Source organism: Acanthaster planci, linkage group LG08, assembly GCF_054643075.1.
Source record: "Acanthaster planci isolate LZ-2023a linkage group LG08, COTS_SCS, whole genome shotgun sequence".
NCBI lineage: Eukaryota > Metazoa > Echinodermata > Asteroidea > Valvatida > Acanthasteridae > Acanthaster > Acanthaster planci.
Window position 1 is genome coordinate 20,564,826 of NC_141784.1, and position 17,132 is coordinate 20,581,957.

General features: G+C 44.2%; 1 protein-coding gene across 5 annotated transcripts in view; it reads right to left on the reverse strand.

Annotated features, from left to right (window-relative positions):
- Positions 1-17,132, reverse strand: part of LOC110974937 (semaphorin-5A-like) — a 136,204-nt gene that overhangs the window by 23,843 nt on the left and 95,229 nt on the right. For all 5 annotated transcript variants that reach the window (XM_022226936.2, XM_022226950.2, XM_022226954.2 and 2 more), the window contains exon 12: positions 13,834-13,949. In XM_022226936.2, the coding sequence (XP_022082628.1) occupies positions 13,834-13,949 (116 nt within the window). The remainder of the gene's footprint in view (positions 1-13,833; positions 13,950-17,132) is intronic.

The following is a 17,132-nucleotide window of genomic DNA, read 5'->3' on the forward strand; positions in this document are numbered from 1 at the left end:
TCATGAGAAAACAATGTGCTTTCTGCATCTCAAGAGTAACATGTCTGAAGTCCAACTTTCACTCTGCTGGCGTTAAGCTTAAGTCACAGGAGAATAAACAACAAAACCTACGGAGCGGTGGCAGTAGTTAACCACTGCTGACATAACACAAATTTACACCAAAGAGTATGAATACTACAGATGGGTGGCATTACTTCACATTCAATATTATGAATAAGCGAGAAACCCTTAAATCAAGCACATAACATGCCAGCATTTAATTGTCCAAAAATCTCCTCCTCTTACTCCTTTTAACAATGCCAGAATATTAATTTAGGAGGCAGCTGTGATCTAGAAATGTCATAGGAAAGGACTTGGGATTACACGTATAGAGCCTCCCCCCCTCTTGTCAATCTGCATTTCTTTCCAGCGGGTATGTGATACCACCATCAAAGAGTTGATTGGAAAACCAGGCCCTGTCTTTCTGTTCTGTGGGATGAAATCCCATAGAAAACACCTATTATGTTGTGCAGTTGCTGTACACCCAGATGGGGTTTCTTTCTTCTGGGATAATGCGGTGGGTGGAGCCCAGACCCTGGATGCCAGGTTAAAAGGCTAAGAAGTCTGGTCACAAGATCAAGCGCACCCAAAAGAAAAAGGTGGAAAGTAGCACCCAGTTTGATGCCTTAAACACGTGCTGGGAGACCAAACGTGGGGGTTTCTAGCAACAAGTCCACTTTAATAGCCAGTCGACTAGGCGCGGGAGAAACTCGAAAAGGGGCACGTGGGCAGGTGAAATCAGCAGCCCAGAAAACTGGGTCTGCAGCCTCGCTCGAACCCAGGGAAAAAAAGTTCCCTTTTAACCTGGGCACCTGATGCATGTCACACTGACTGCTGAGTGCATCTGGCAGCATTTTGCTACAAATGGATTTGCCCAGGGGTCAGACGCTACAGAGCCTTTCACCAGAAACACCACTTCCCTTGTTGTACAAGATTCCAAAGACCCTTTTTTAATTTCTCTGGGGAGCTGGACTTGGGTAGAATGTATCAATTTGAATTTGAAAATCAACAAGCCAGGACTAGAGATTGTTTGTTAGCAGCCTGCAGCTGCAATTGCATTTCCTTGACCTCTGCCATGGTGTTGGACCATTGGAATACTATCCAATGTGGGACGAGTAAGATTTCCTTTTTGAGAAGTAACCATCAAGTTGTCCTTTCTGGTCTACACCTGTCAAGCCCACAGGAATGTTCAAGAAATAGACACTATTTAAAGGAATTGTTCAAAACAACTTTGAAACATCGAGGGCTGTATGGGTAATTTTCGAAATATAACAAGCAAATTCAGAGGAAAGTCGCCTGAAAAATGGGGAAGATTTCTGGTATCTCATACAAAGCAGTGCATCACAAAATTTAATATCTGACACTAGGCCACTGGACAGTGCACCTTCAAGGAATTTGCTGAAATACACACTAGTCTGGAGGACCATGTCACCAGAGCATTTACCACCAGCCCTGTGTAAATTTCTGTGCCTTACAAAAAGCTTGACAAAGTAAGTGTTCACTTCAGGCCAAAGCGGACCCAAATCATTTGACAACTGCAGCAGATGTTGGAACTCGTAACAATCGCAGCTTTTTATTAGCACAGAATAAAAATTGTGAATTGGATAATTACGAGGTGAGCCTGGGCAACCTTAAGTCTCACTCTCTCCCACCCCTCCCACCTTTCCTCCTGGGGGCTCGTGAACAGAGGGAAGAACATGCACGGGAGTTGGGAGAAATGTGGGTCGGCTGGGGATGACGGCAAAAATGGCCACTCGATTTGAAATGTTGCCGAGCTCTGGTTGTGGCAGGTTGTACCATGTTCAAATGGTTCAACGCACACCTTTATTCGCCGTGTGATTTGGGAATGAGGAAATTGCAGGCTGTCGCACACAGAGACTGTCTGTCGTTGTCTGGAGCTATTCAGAGTACATTTTCTGTTTAACTTTACAATGTATCACCATTCTGATTTTGTTTTCTGATCTTACAATCAAAATATCTGAGAAGTACCTGCTGAGGTCGTAAAGCGGCAAAGGTGAGAGGAAGTTACAGTGCCGATTACAAACTTTGAAGGGATCCTTTTTTTCCCACCACTCTGTTTTTCCTTTGACACACATTGATAATCTGTGTTGCATCGGTGACTTGTTCAATCTTTCTCGTCCCTTCCATGAACCACACACCTGAGGCCTACCCCTAAACACTGAAAAACTTTTCATAAGTGCACATCATTGTGTGGTCAAAAGCCACTAGCTTGGCTACCACACAAAGGGGAGGGCAGCCCCTTAATTTCTGGCAATGGACTGCCCGACAAAGATAACAGGTGGCAAGGTGATTGCAGTTGGAGGGGGGGAATGACCGCCGGGTTTGTCTGGGTACCTGGGTATCGCAGGGAAGGACAATACCCAGCTTTGGTGGGCGTGACTGGGATACCACTCAGAGAAGGCTACTTTGTAGATGATCTAAAGAGAGAGGGAACATGCCCAACAGGTGTGCCATGATGACACTGTCAGAACCAGAAAACTGGAACTTTTGGGGCAATGACACTTAATCACACAATTCTATATATCATACTTAAACAGTCGAGACTAGTTCTAATTCTGGCTCCAGAATTTTGAAAGTGACCATCTTTGAATCCTTTTTTTAAAATCTGTTAGGTTGGGCCTAAATTTCACGCAACTTCCCGCACTTATTATCAAAGCATAATTGTTATCAATGCGAAATATCGGCCAAGCTTTCAAAACACTGAGCCCCTGAAATACCGGTAACGGCCTCGTGAACCACTAAGTGGCTCCAATCTTGATATCAGCCCCAGAGGACCCAAAGTATGAAGCTCGTTTGACTTTCATCATCAGAACACAACACCAATCTCAAATTCACAAAAACCACAAACAAATGAAACGAGAGGGCTCTGGAATAGTCCGAAGATTGAAAACCTGACCCCGGTTTTGAGATGCCTGGAATTTCTTTTCTCTCTGACTTTTCTAACCCAAGAGAGGCATATATTACTGAAGCCTGTGATGGATAACAGAGTCATGGGTGCTTGGGGGCCAGCAGAGGACAATGAGCCAGATTACCAGGACATTTGGGCATTTCAAAATTTAGTGTGAGGAACTCAAGCAAAAGGGAGACTGGAAAGACATGAAACTTTGGGGTCTTTTCAAGGAAGCACTTCCTGGTTTAGTGATGAAAAACTCGTCGCTTTGTTTCATCCAATTTTTAGTGCCAGGAAGAATTGCTGAAACTTTCGGCTTGGAAAAACTGAAAGGTTCTGAAACATTTTTTAAGGAGGGAACTCGGAAGTGCAAAGCCTATTGACACAATCTCAAAGAACCGTGGAAATATTGGAATGTTTCTCTCAAGTTTAAATTAGTCTTCAGGAAAGCGTAAATAAAAGCAACTTTTACAATTTGGGGGTGGAAAGGAGGCTAAACTGAGAGTTTGTAAAGGAACTGGTTTCTTTGAAGTCTTTTCGAACAGGTACATGTGTCAAACCAACTGTTCAAATTCTCGAGGGAGACACAACACAACCAAACACAATCTTGAATTAGATTATTTAGGAACCAGCTGTCTGGACGACCAAGCACCAAGTTGAACTCGACAGGCTGGCGGAGGTGATTCAGGGATTTATATATTAGACTGTTGCTAAACAGATCCTACTAATTGTCTTGTAAATGACTCTAATCTGCAGAGGTCACTCCTGGACACCTGGTGGAACCATTGGGGCCAGAAGACCCACCAGCCCACTGGTCAGTTGCATATGGCCAGTCAAAATCCATTGCCTCTGGAAGTTAAACATCCTATTTCTCTTCCCATCAGGGGCTAGGCAGCTAGATTTAGTGCCTGTCCAGTTGGTGAGATGCCTGAGGACTGAAGGGCTGGGCGAGACTGAGGCCTCCGGACAGAAGGTCCGTCTGGAGACTTCCAAGGCACTGTGAGGGCTGGTGACTATCTTAACAACTCTCATTCCCTCCTCTTCTGAGGGCCCACCCTTGATCTTGTCACTGCCCTTCATCGAGGGCAATTTCTCAGAGCTAGGGCTGCACCTCAATCACTTGGCTGTGGCTTGAAATTGCACACAACTCTATGGAACTGGCTGTAGCCACTACCATATACTTGTGCATGATTACCAGCTCCAATCAGGTAATTTGGCCAGGACATTCCAGGACAGAGATTTGCTAAGTGAAGTCAATATCTGCTCAGCCACAGTAGGCTACCAGTCAAAATCTGCTACATTGTTTTGAGTGGTTCCCGGCAGAGATATACTATTAGCACCTGAATTCGCTTAGCAGGATACTTCAGCTCAGCATATCTACGAGATTAGGGCCTGGCTGAATCCTTTATCTGGAGAATTGCGAGTATTGGATTCAAGTGTCCAACAAACTCGGCAAGTACAATATGTAGTGATGAACTCTTTTTTTATCAGAAATATTTAGCACTGAGCAAAATCTGTGTGTTCCAAATCTGCTGGACCGCCACTTATCACATTTAACATCCGGGATTAGGATTCTGGACAGGAGAATGCCCAGATGTAATTTATCATCCACTGGCCAGACCAAGGGGTAAAAAGAACAGACTTGATGACCAATTTGGCCGTTTGGAATATGTTGAAAAATCAACAGTCTTGGTGATTTATGAGGAATCCTGGGTCCCCTGGAATCATAAGATGCACTCCGGGCATCTCAATCTACAGAAAACAAGTTTGGCTCCACTCATCTCCTCCCGAAGGAATTTGTTTTAGTTTTAAGATTAGTTCTAGCCCTTAATTTAGTCCAATGTCAACATGCCCAGAAATGATGAAACTCTGAACCTCTATTACAACAATCCTGTTCAATTTTTCCCCCAAATTTAATTATTTCCATAATCAAAGTCTGATTTACGATGCCTTCCTTTACTGCCATTTTTCCCCCTTCCTAATGACAACCTAACAAAATAAATAAGCTATAAAAGTGGAGACTCTGAAGTTGGGTCCCTAACATGCTGGTGACCCGGACTCGTAATTTTTTCCCACTGACAACATCTGCAATACAGTTTGTTGATGTCTTCAATGCCTTGTTTTTATGACTTAGCACGGACAGCAAACAAACCGAGGCCTGAACGCTTCAAAACTGAATTTGAGGGTGGTCAACAGTAGGGGGCTGCAGAGGAGGGGGTTGGATGGTGAACCTTATATTAAACAATTCATGACTCTGACGGGTTTGTCAACTCCCCCTATCTTTCCTGGTGGCAATTACAAAACAAGAATCAGAATTTATTATCTAAATAAACATGATCCTAACGGTAACTCTGACAGACTTGCCAAGAAAAAGGGAAAAAAAGAAGAAGACAGAAATGTTTGAGAAGCTCTCATGCCAATAAAAGTTGACTGCTCAAGAACCAAGAAAAAAAAAGAAGGAATCTCAGCCAGAATACCCTGGCAAAGACAACCAAAGTTAAATGACTACAACATCACCCTCTTGCCAATCTACAAAAAAAACCTCTAAAAATAATGATGATGTTCCAGGTGTTCAGGTAATTCGCAGGGTGTGGAATGGGTTTGACTGAGATTTTAGCTGGAAGCAAAAATGTGACGGCCACAACACTTTAGATCTGTCCAATCACCATGACCAAAAAAAAACATTACCTTTGCAGCAAATGTGACTGCATGGACAAAACCCAACCTTTTTTTTTTCAAAATGTTAGGTGGGTTTTTGGGATTATTCCAAATTCCAATCTTGAGAGTTTGGATCGGTTCCCCTACCCAGAAATATTAGATTTTATCGCAGCATGACCTCACAGCTTATTCTGCCGAGCACATCTGTAGACTCTAAGTTCTGCGGACAGAAGTTCCCCAATGCACTGACATGCTACCCAGCCCCCAAAACTACACTTTATGTGTGTCCCTTTTAACAGGTCCTCTACAAAAGTACGCTTAGCATATCAACTACTGTGGTAAAATTCTTTGCTGCTGAAGACAGTGATGTTCACACCCCTGGACTGGCGTGAGATGGGGGGTGAGTTATTTGGGTCGTGGAGTGGGTGCAGGTTTTGCCCATCTGGAGGACGGGTATTGTCTTGTTTCAAATTCCTGGCACGACACCAGAGGAGAATTGCAGGTTACAATTTTAAAAAGAAACTGTATATACATGTACCCCAAGATAAACATCTTGAGAGCCCAGCAAATGTTCCAGGGGACGAAATACCGCAGAGGAGGTAGAGTTGCTAATCTGCAGGAATCAAGATGCACGATGACGCTGGCTTTCCTGAGGTGCCGGCATGGCACGTGTGTCTTGAAAAGCCACCGGCCAGCCTTAATGGTCTCCCTTGTGGAACAGACCGGGTAACTAAACCAACTCCCAAATTGGACAGATGGGAAACCACAGAGTCGGCTTGACCTCGGGTGACCTTTACAACACCAGGTCAGGCGCTAGGAATCCCTGACTGCCTGTGGCTGTCGAGGATGATTGGGAGAGGGGGGAAAAATGGAGCAAAAATCCCTCCTGAGTGGAAAAAAGAACTTCAAATTGTTCCACTACCACAGCTCCTGTTCCTGTCTGGGGAAGAGGGGGGGGAGACTGCAGCGTCAGGAATGCCTAGCCTACCAAGGGACCCAGGGTCAAGTCCGGGTCACACAATCATCAGTTAATCTGATTTCTGACCAAAATGTTTAGACCCCAACAATTCGCCTGGCTTCCCACAAGAAGTACATGTATATTTGCCAAAGAAGCCCCGGGGCCAGCGGGATCACTGACTTACGGGATCTCTCAACCCTTTTCGGGGTAGAGCTGGACCAGAATTGTGTCCCCCCCCCATTTCCAAAGCGTACAGGGGCAGGATTACACAAACTTTTCGGTGAGAGCACGGGGTACAGCACTGAGTTTTGCAAAGAGGCAAATATGCTAGCCTGACGGATTTGATTCTGCATGAAATTCTCCTTAACTCTACCACAGAAAGAAAAGAAGTTTACATGAGGACAACCAAAAAAAAAAGTCCTATTTGCAAGACAAAAAAATCGCACAGAACTCTGTATTTCCCACACTGGCATGCAAATCTATCTTGACTTAACCATGTCTCTATTGCTTCTCTCCCTTTAGGCTAAGATCACGGTGTAACTAACCACAATTTAGTTTTCCCCTTTATGGAATTGGAAACTCACACCTCAGGAAAAAAAAATTGCCTTAAAGTGAGAAATGAACAGGTGGGGAATTCCTTCAAGGGGCTTGACCTCATGTGACCTCCCCAAGCCAGTTCAGCCCTTGGCCACATTGTTCAGGGGGGCCCATTGATGTCACCTTGAATGTCCCATACCACTAAATCAAAGGGGCCTAATTGCAGGGTATGGAAAGGAAATCGCTGTTGGACCATGGGTCCTTGCTCTATGATTGGACCACTGGCTTCAAGGGGGAAGTCAGGAGTGCCAGGTTAACAAGTGGATTTGTTTTGATGGTGCATGCAAAAACCACTTGTTCTGGAATAAATTTCTCATTTCAGACGGGAAGGTCATTTCTGTTCAGCATTGAGGAGTTGTCAGCGGGCAAAGGCTGGTCAAATTAAAATCAGTTGTGCATGAATTGTCCCAACTGGGACAAAAACATTTTGGAAATAAAATTGGGGGAAGGGGTCTGCTCTGAAAATGGGCCAAAAGTTAGCACATATGTATGCCAACCACAGTACTTTCAAGCAAACCAGGAGTGCCTACCATCAGCAGGTGGGTGCTATTGGATTCAATATGGTGGTAGGCCAACCTCCCTCCTCCCAAAAAGAAAGAAAACCTCAGGATATTTCTAGAGTGTGCAGGGATATTAATTCTCCTGTCCCAAGGCACCAACTTTTAACCCTCAAACTCTCAAATGACTGATGAGCCTGTTTAAACCCAAACTCAGACTAAATGTGGACCTGGGGCTACCTTTTAAAAGACCCAAACCGCCCCTGGGCACACTGCCCCGCCTTGTCCCTCCCCGGGGACTCCAAACCCTCCCAGCCCAAACCTTCCAAGGCCACAAACTTTTGATCTACCCTTACAACCCAGTTCACTCAACTCTAAAAGAATAAGATAAAACCTCTGCAAAAAAATGCAAGTTCAATAAAAGTCTTAAGTTTTGGTTTGGCGACATTCTTCTCTGACCCCTGGCGGCAAAAACTTCCCCCCTTCCCCCAGGATTAAGCTGTATCTTTTGAGAGCAACTCGGTCCATTTAATATTTAGATTGTGGTTTTGTGGGGCTAAAGACTCTGTATTTTTTGCGGTGAAAAGGCTTGCTGAATAGGTCTGGGACATGCCACAAATCTGTCCAGGACTGGCATAATTGGGCACTGTTGAGATATTTATCTGAGAAAGGGGCCAAAGTGGTCACTATTGAATTCTGGAAGCATAAATGCAGCGAGCATACATACTCCTGGTATGTCCAGCAGAGAACAAAAAACATGGAAAAGAGTCAAGCATGAGCTGTGAGAGGTTTAAGGATGTTGCAGGTTCACGTAACCACCTTCAACCGGGCTTCTCTGGGAAAAACAGGCACAAGCTACCCCCTCATCAACTGTCCGGCCAAGATTTAGGCAGGTGGAACTGCTTAACAGAGAGACATCCATCGGCACAGAAGCACTGATCCTATTGAAAGGGCACTACTAAGCTACACATTTAGTAAAAAGGGGACCTTGTCGATAATTTCAAGGAGGGGTAGCTGAAGATAGAATTCTGTGTAAAGGTTTGGCATTGTGCCCAAATTCAATCCAAGCTTTCATTTGAGAGTAACTTTTTTACGAAACCAGAAGCTCAAAATGGCCCTTAACTCAGTGACCAAACTATACAAAAAAAAAGAAGGATCAGTTTGGTCAGACATCAACAGACGTCTGATATTTAGGCTGCTGAATTGGGTCCAAGGGGTGGCAAGTCAGGGTTATTTCAAACCCTGCCCCCATGTTTATCACACAAATAAACAGCCCCTGCAATTAAGTCCATGAAAGAGGTATAGGCTTAATCCTTTTCACCTCACCTGTATCATCCCTTGTGGCCTTGGTTTGAAGAAAAAAAAATTTGAAAGAAACTACAGCAAAATTCTGCCTGCCTGCACTTTTGAAATTACTGCAATTTAAATAACACCTTCAGCACTAGAAAGGGGACTTGGTATCTGAGAGAACTGCAGACTACAATGCTGTTGAAAACGACTCCCCAGGAAACTCAATTAGGGGGCAATTGCCTCCAAGAATATGCAATAACATCTGGGGAGACAGACTTCTGTAAAGAGAGACGCTGAGGTGTTCATTTCAGATGGCAAGGTAATGCTGGTTAAATTGGTGTCAATGAACGGGGAACAATGTAGACAGAGGAAAAAAAACCTAGATTGGGGGGGGGGATGGCATTTTGCATGGTTGGTAGGAACAACTGAAAGCCTGCAAATTAACATGTAGCCGGTATTGGAATCAGTCGACAGAATTCTGTCACCAGCAACATGCACCCAAGAAGTACTGTTATCACAGGTAAGACCCCCCCAATGACAGTCCAATTTCTGTTTTTCTCCTGGTGTCTATTGTCAGCTCATCTGAAAGCTGATTAGCTAGTGATTTATTGCCCAGTTGGACACAGCAAGGTCATCCCAGGAGGAGGGGCTATAAATCTCAGACAGGATCTTCTTCCTGTTGCATTCACTGCATCATTATTGATGGTCTGGGGACAAATGGTCAGCAATGCATAATTAAGGCAGTACACTAACATGCTCAACGACTTTGCAACAAGTGATTTTCCCCTCATCCTATCACTCGAAATATTTAACGGTATCTTCTTTCCATTCCTCCTTCCCAAAGGAACTCTCCTCCCAAGTACGACTTGTCAGAAGATTTACATTTTTGCTACACAGTGTAGTTTTCCACAGAGGAAAGGGCCTCAATAGAATCAATGAATAGCTCTTCAAGCAAGGTCATTAAGACAGGGTTGTGCATGAAGAGGGGCCATCAAATCCAGAGACACAGTACACCAGACTCAAAAATTTCCAGGAAAATAAAAACCACAACCCGCATTACAAGACCACAGACATAACCCTCCAGCACATGCCAAACCTAGGCTACAGTGGAACTTGAAGCTTGCAGATAGTATGCTTAGAGATCCGTGCCCAAAGCACAGATAGATCAAGAACCTGGAAACAAACCGAGCAGCTCAGTAAAATCCAGCAGCATCTTTAGCAACAACCTTAAAGTTAACCGAGTCCACGGCTAACTACATGTAGGCCATCTGAACTACCCCGGAACAGTAAACAAGAAATGTTCCCGAATGCAATCCATGTCGGAATGAGAAAGTGAAGCTTTGGCAGAACCAAAACCACAAATGTCTGATCTGGGACCAGGCAGAGCTCTACGGAGATGGATATGACCACAAACAGGAAATAAAGGCAACTTGGTCCTGAGCCTGGGGCTTCCAACCTCAGCCCACAACTAAAAAACCTCTACAAGTGGGTGTACGCAGCTTCTGCAGAAACCTGACAACTCAGGTGACTGGGCCCCATCCACTCCCTCAACAATTTCACTCAAACCTGTTGGCAATGTGCACCATCAGAGAGTGAGGATCTGTCTCCAATTTGCAGGGCAGGATGAGTGTTTTTCCCGTCAGATCGGAGCAAGATCTGCATGCTCCCTTTGGGCTGCTGAGTGGTGCCTCTCCAAGACAGGGATTAACCTGATCCAACTGGTCATCAGTCACCAGAAAACCCTCTCCCATTTTGCAGCTTGGTTTTACGTTGTAATGCACCAATTCTGATGAGACTCTGAGGCCAAATGTTCAGCTTTTTTTACAGACTCTTGGAACAAGGATACCAGCCAAGAGGAGTGCACATTCTGGCGTAACATTCAAGAGATATGATCACAAGCCTTAAGTGGGACACTAAAACAGCGTCGTGAAGCTTGCTAGATTGATCATGATGAAACAAATATTTATGGGTACATCTGCTATTCCGAAGTCTATTGTCAAGCATGCTTCTATACAAGACTACGTAGAACAGCCACTGGAAATAGTTCTCATCTTGATTTGCCGCATAGCAGAACTGAAGCCGAGAGAAATTTCTTTGTACCCAGAACTTGTAGAGATTGGAACAGGCTTCCTGATACAATAGTCTCCACAATTTCAATCAGCTCTTTAGGGGATCAGGTTCTTGAGTTTATCAGATCCAGGGATAGGAACTTAAATTAACTTTGTGCCACTCCATCTTCTCCCGTGACTACACATGGATTCAGTGAGTCTGTCGCTACATACCACAGAAGAAGAAGACGGAAAAGGCATTTATAAAAGGACAGCAGTCTCTACAAGCTGTTCCTCAAACAATCAGGAGATTTCAATTTACAACTCGGGCGACAAGTCCCTGTGTCAAAATACAATTGAATGTTTGCCCGTGGGAACAAGGTGCTTCAGGTAAATAATATAGAAAAATAAATAGAAAAAAATTGGATGCCAGAAAAATTTGGGCTAGGTATATCAATACCACTTATTCCCTCAGGTAAAGGCCATAGATTCAAGACACCTCTGAGATTGTATCTGTACTTCATTAAGGTGTCTCTGGACACCTCTCTAGAATTATCACGTGTTGTTAGCCAGACCTTTACAATAATGGCAGTCAAGAGCTTCCAATTGTAGTCGGAGTTTTGAGTTTGAGTCACTGCCGGTAATCCAGTAACTCATGACTGGTTCCTTGTTTATTTACAACTCCAACTGGTGCCCTCCTACATCATCACTGAAACAGAGCAGAATCATCACTGGCACTCTGATCAATTAATTGAAACTGGAAAGGAAAGCTCTTGAATATATTTTGGCAACCAAATTTCTTAAAATTCTTTAGAAGAAAGGCCTTCACAAGGAGGGCGGGATAAACGGTGGATTGATGAGAGAACTGAAATCCCTCCAACAAACCCCTTCAAGACAGGATTAGAAACAAAACTGGAAAGGTCCGTTAAGTTAAAGGAGTAACACTGACTAGAATTAAAGTGTTTACTCAGTTTAAAACTGAAACTAACCTATAATTAGTGCGAGGATACTTATGGGGACCTAACTGACATTATCAGGTAATATAACTGACACAGAGTAATTGTTGACCACAGTTTTGGCTTGACAGCACCATCCATCTTACTTAGGGAAAACCAGCAACACCAAGCTTTTCAGACAGAAAAGCAGCAAGCCAGGGCGTGGGTCTGGCTGGACCTGTTTTGATGCTGGAATGCAAGGGCCCAGCTTTGTCTTGCCAAAGGTGTGTTTTGGCAGCCAAGGAATGGGTGGGGGGAACTTGTCGAGTCATCGCTTGGGGGGGAGGGAGGATGAGGGGAGGCATGGCAGACGGGAAGAAGGTTTCTAACCTCGCTCCCAGGAAGGGAAAAAGAGCAAAATGTCCCCCCTCATTTCAATTCAGGGAGGAGGGAAGAAAGACCATTAAAATGACTCTCTCCCAATAAATAACGGTGAATATTCCTTTGCCAACAGAGGAATAGAAATGACAATTGCTGAAACAATGCACCATTTCTGGAGGTGACAGCAGGGACACTGAGAACTCATGGCAGTTATTTTAGGCTACGGTAAGCCTACATGTCACAAAACAAAAGAACAGATTGACCTTAAGAGTCAAGCAGCTACAATGTTTGAAACACACAGCATGAAGTTGCACAAAGGGTTCGAATACGAGGAGTGTGCCTACAAATCACTTGTATCCTTCGCGCGCCGCCGCCTTTTATATTCTTAAAATCATCCCACTTTTTTTGACATTTCAACACAAAGCTCCCCCCTTTCAAAACCCCGGGCAGTGAGACTCAGGGCTAAACATAGATACACAACTCACTTCCGCAAGGCTCACTTCCTCACAACAACTTTGTTTGCCCCGCTCGGCTTACAAGTACCGGGGCGGTAAAAGAGACAGGATCTTCCATTTTCATCCCCAAGTCTTTCTCTCCTCTGGAGGGTACTGCAAGTAGCTATTGCCGGGCAGACATTCCCCCCATGTTCCTCCTTGGGGATCGGGAGCTCAATTCTCCCGGGGAATTAAATAATCAGCGCGTATAATCTAAACAAGGTGGGCCATTCTTTTTTTTCCCCCTTTCGTTCTTGAAAGCAAATTTGATTTTCACCTTCGAGCCTCCGAGCCAAACTTGTTTCTGAATGGACTTGAGTCAAAAGCTTCCATCTACTACATTGACTAAACATGAAGCCGACAAAAAGAATGGGCCGGGCGGATGTAACACACAGAAATCACAATTCGGTCAAAATGCACGAGTCTTAAATTTTCACGAATGCAGCCAGCTCCCTGCGCTCAATCCTTACTAACTACATTAGACTAAGGGTTCCGATAAACAAAGGGCCAAAAAGCCTTCAGAGAAATGCAAGTGCAAGTTTTTCCTAACTGAAAATGACTCAGATACATGGGTAATTCCAGAAAGGAGAGGTCCAAAAGTGTGACATTTTGGTGTCCCTGTTACATCTGACCTTTGTTATTTGACATGGAAATATCACCAGAATTGATTTCAAACTATTACTGTTTGTTTGGCAGGTAATTTGCATTAATTCACCACTCTTGGAAATTAGAAAATGTGTTCTGAACTTACAAAATCATGTCAGATGTGACAGGGACACAAAAAAATGGACCCCTAATTTCTGGAATTACCCATATCTGAGAAGACCAAGGATGATGCAAGACAATTGATCAGGCTGAAAACTGGTAACTCCTCCATTCAATTTCTTAAGCAGTCCATTCTCTCAACCCCAACCCCTCGGATCCTGCCTTGCAAGTGATGCCCTGACAAAACTCATCTCAAGATGCAAACCGACTGCATCTCAAGCTCACAAACTAAGAGAGACAGTGACAGAACAATGACTTACTGTGGTTCGTTGGGCTTGGCCATGACGAGAGGCACTCGGTGAGATGGAACCACATCGTTGGCCATCAGCTGGTACTTCTGGGCATCTTGAAGGTTCCGACTCTGCTGCATGTCACACTGGGAACATAAAGACAGAAAATCAAGGTCTACTCACCACAAATATTCCTGGTTTAATAATGTATCTGTCAAGACTAAAGGTGGGAACAAAATAGCTAAATTATTGCCAGGACTTTTGGAAAAAAACTTTGCAAGACTTAGCTTTATAGGTATAAACACCGCCCCCAAAGAAAACCTCGCCCCGAATTTGAATCACAAATAATGTTCTAAAAATACACCATGCTGAAACTGCCATGGAATCGATTTCCTTGAAACTGAACCATTCAACCATTTTGACTGGAATCTGGCCAGTTTGGGGCTATCAACACTCGACAAAGGATACTGGAAAACTATTTTTATGCCCCTCAAGCTTTCTGACTTGGCAAAAAAAAAGAAAGAAAGTTGGATAGAAACAGGTGGTCATTTGCTTAATGTCAAACACTACTTGTCTGCAATTGTTCTGGGAGATGACCACCAGAAAGTTGAGGGGAGCTAGTCATCCTGTCAAGACCAAAATTGAACTAGTGTGTTTTGTCACAGACGTACAGATTGATTCTCCCTTGAGAGCAGAGCAGCATAATGCCAATTGTAAGAAAACACCCCCCAAAAAGTCAGAAAGGAAATGGGGAACAAAGGTTGCAGATGGTACAGAAATGGACACAAGCCAGGAGCTCGTCAAAAAGCTGAGGAAAAAATAGAATAGGCTGATCTGGTTGATGCGGGGCTTTTTCGTTGATGCAATGCCTGCCTTCCTCAATTGCCTGCAGAAACTTTCACCCCTGTCTTCTTTACCCTTTCCCGGAGAGGTGCAAAGTACTGCAGGGTGTTTGTAGAAAGCAGGGAAGCAGGCAGAACGAGACTGTGAACATAAATGCTGGGCAGTAGCGTGAGGGGGGGGGGGTTGGTTCTGGTTTTGGATTAGGAGTATCTCCCCCCCCATTTGTTATGGTAGGGCACAGTCCCCGCAAGTTTCCAGCCCCCTGCGGCTTGAAAAGCATTTGGCGATGATGTGTGACCATGTACATACTGTTTGCAAGTAGATGGGGGGAGATATCATGTTCACGGAAACCATATGTAAGGAGTCCATACACTCAACTTTCCTTTGGGTGGTTTTTTTTTGGGGGGGGGCTGCTGCTGCTTAATTTTGCCCCCTCAAACGTTATTTTTCTTCTGATTACAGATGTAGCTGAGGAACAACCCCAAAGACAGATCTGCTAAAGACAGTTGATTTCTCCCTGATTCAGAACCCCGTCATCGGGAAAACTTTGGAAATGTTGACCCCCGAAATAATGTTTGCACTCTCTGCGTAGCTTTTTCGATGAAAATTGCGGTCAAAGTAGTATCTGAAGTCATGACGTAGTTTTGAAACTTCCCAAAATAATTATTTCATTCTATCAATATGGATTCCCTTGGTGCTTTAAAGGCAAAGAGTTTGTGGGAGCACAGGTTTTCCATCATTTGTTGGTGTTTGGAAGATCCTGCCTTTCAATTTCTGAGTTGTTAAGCGCGGATGTCCTGAATCGACATCCTTTCTGTCTTCTTCACAATCGCCGACGTTGTGCTGCAGGCAGACATCAGGGATCTCTCGATCCCGTCTTCATCCCCAACAAAACCTTTCATTTGCCATACTTTAAAACTCAAAGAGCTCGCCAAGAGATTTGCCCATCTTTTAGGGTTGCGATAAAGGTCCCGAGGAAAACACTGATCACTTCCATCAACTCTCCCTCCCTAGTCATTAGCAACACATGAAGCCAGCTCTATTTCTGTCAGGCCGGCCAGCAAAAGAAAAGAAAGGACATCCAGCTATCATTTGGCAGAGGTGAGGAAAGCAGTCCACGTGGAGTAAGGTGAGATGAACACGGGGCTTCCCTCCTACTGAAGCCACTTTAATCAGGAGATTCTGAAGTGGGCGGCAGACAAAATGTCATACGCAAATCATCATTATGATAATGTGCTGTTGATGATGTGTGGAGACATGAACAGAAACCACTGCAGTTGGAAAAAACAACGTGGTGGAATTGGGCCTCAAAACTTCATGTCTGAATGGAACAAAATTTGGTGGATTACAAACATAATTTGTAATTAACCACTGTATTTGAAAGAAAACAACTTGAGAACTCAATCTCTTGTTACGCAGCATCCAATCACATTTTCTCCTTCAAACTGAAATACCTTAGCCTTCAGCAGATATCCCACGGTTCACTGGAATAAGAGCAGCTTATCTAAGACTGTGTTTGGGTCCAACCAGGGGTGAAGGATAGTTTTAGGGGAGTACGCCAATGCACCCAGGTGTGCGGGCCACCAGCATGAAATATAGACCAGGTGCTCCGTGAAGGGGAGAGCGGGAAATTGGAACATAAGATTCTGCCCTTCCTTTTTGCTGCAGCCTGTCCCATGATAGCGGGCCAAAGCCCAGCTTATCTTCAACCATCAAAGTTTCGATCCGGCAGACCACAGCCTCAGGAATTTTTTTGCAAAAGTTCCTTGACTATTGGCCCTTCATTTTTGCTGTTTTCTTAACCCCCTCCTGCAATCTTTCTTTTTCTTTTCTTTTTTTTTTTTCTTTCTCTATCTTTCCCCTGCAAACACCCCAGACCGATGCAAGACAATGTGGCTCATGTTAAGAACTTCCATTTGGGTACTTGTTGCGAAGAAGTAGGCCACCATATCGGAAACCCTATCAGGATTTCTCTGCGTTTGTTTGTCAGAAAAGCTAAAAATTGCCACCCTCTGTTTGTTTTGCACTTGGGAAGCAGTAAGCTTTCTTCAACAAGTCTTTTCTGCTCTTTTAAGTGGGTCACTTTGAATAACTTAGCAGGCTGAGAAATTTGCTTTAGCATAAAATCCCCTCACAGGTCAGGATGCCTCAAGCAAGAGAAGCAGGAACTAGCCGGGGCTGGACACTGCCGATAATGGTCACTCTGGGATGGATAGCCACCAGGGAGCTTTGCTGACCACCTGGGTCATCCCTGATGACCTTTCAAAGACATTGGATTTAACTTTGCCAAGTTGGCTGCAAGTGGCTTGTCAAGGCTGCTCCAGAAAAAAACCTCCATTTAATCCAAGATTTGAAATTAAAAATCCAAAGAAATGCCAATTCTTTGTATCTCTGCACCCTATTACCGACCCGCCCCATGTTAATGGCCACAATTTAATGGCACTGCCAGATCGAACATTAATAATTATCCACTTCGCACCGGGGGC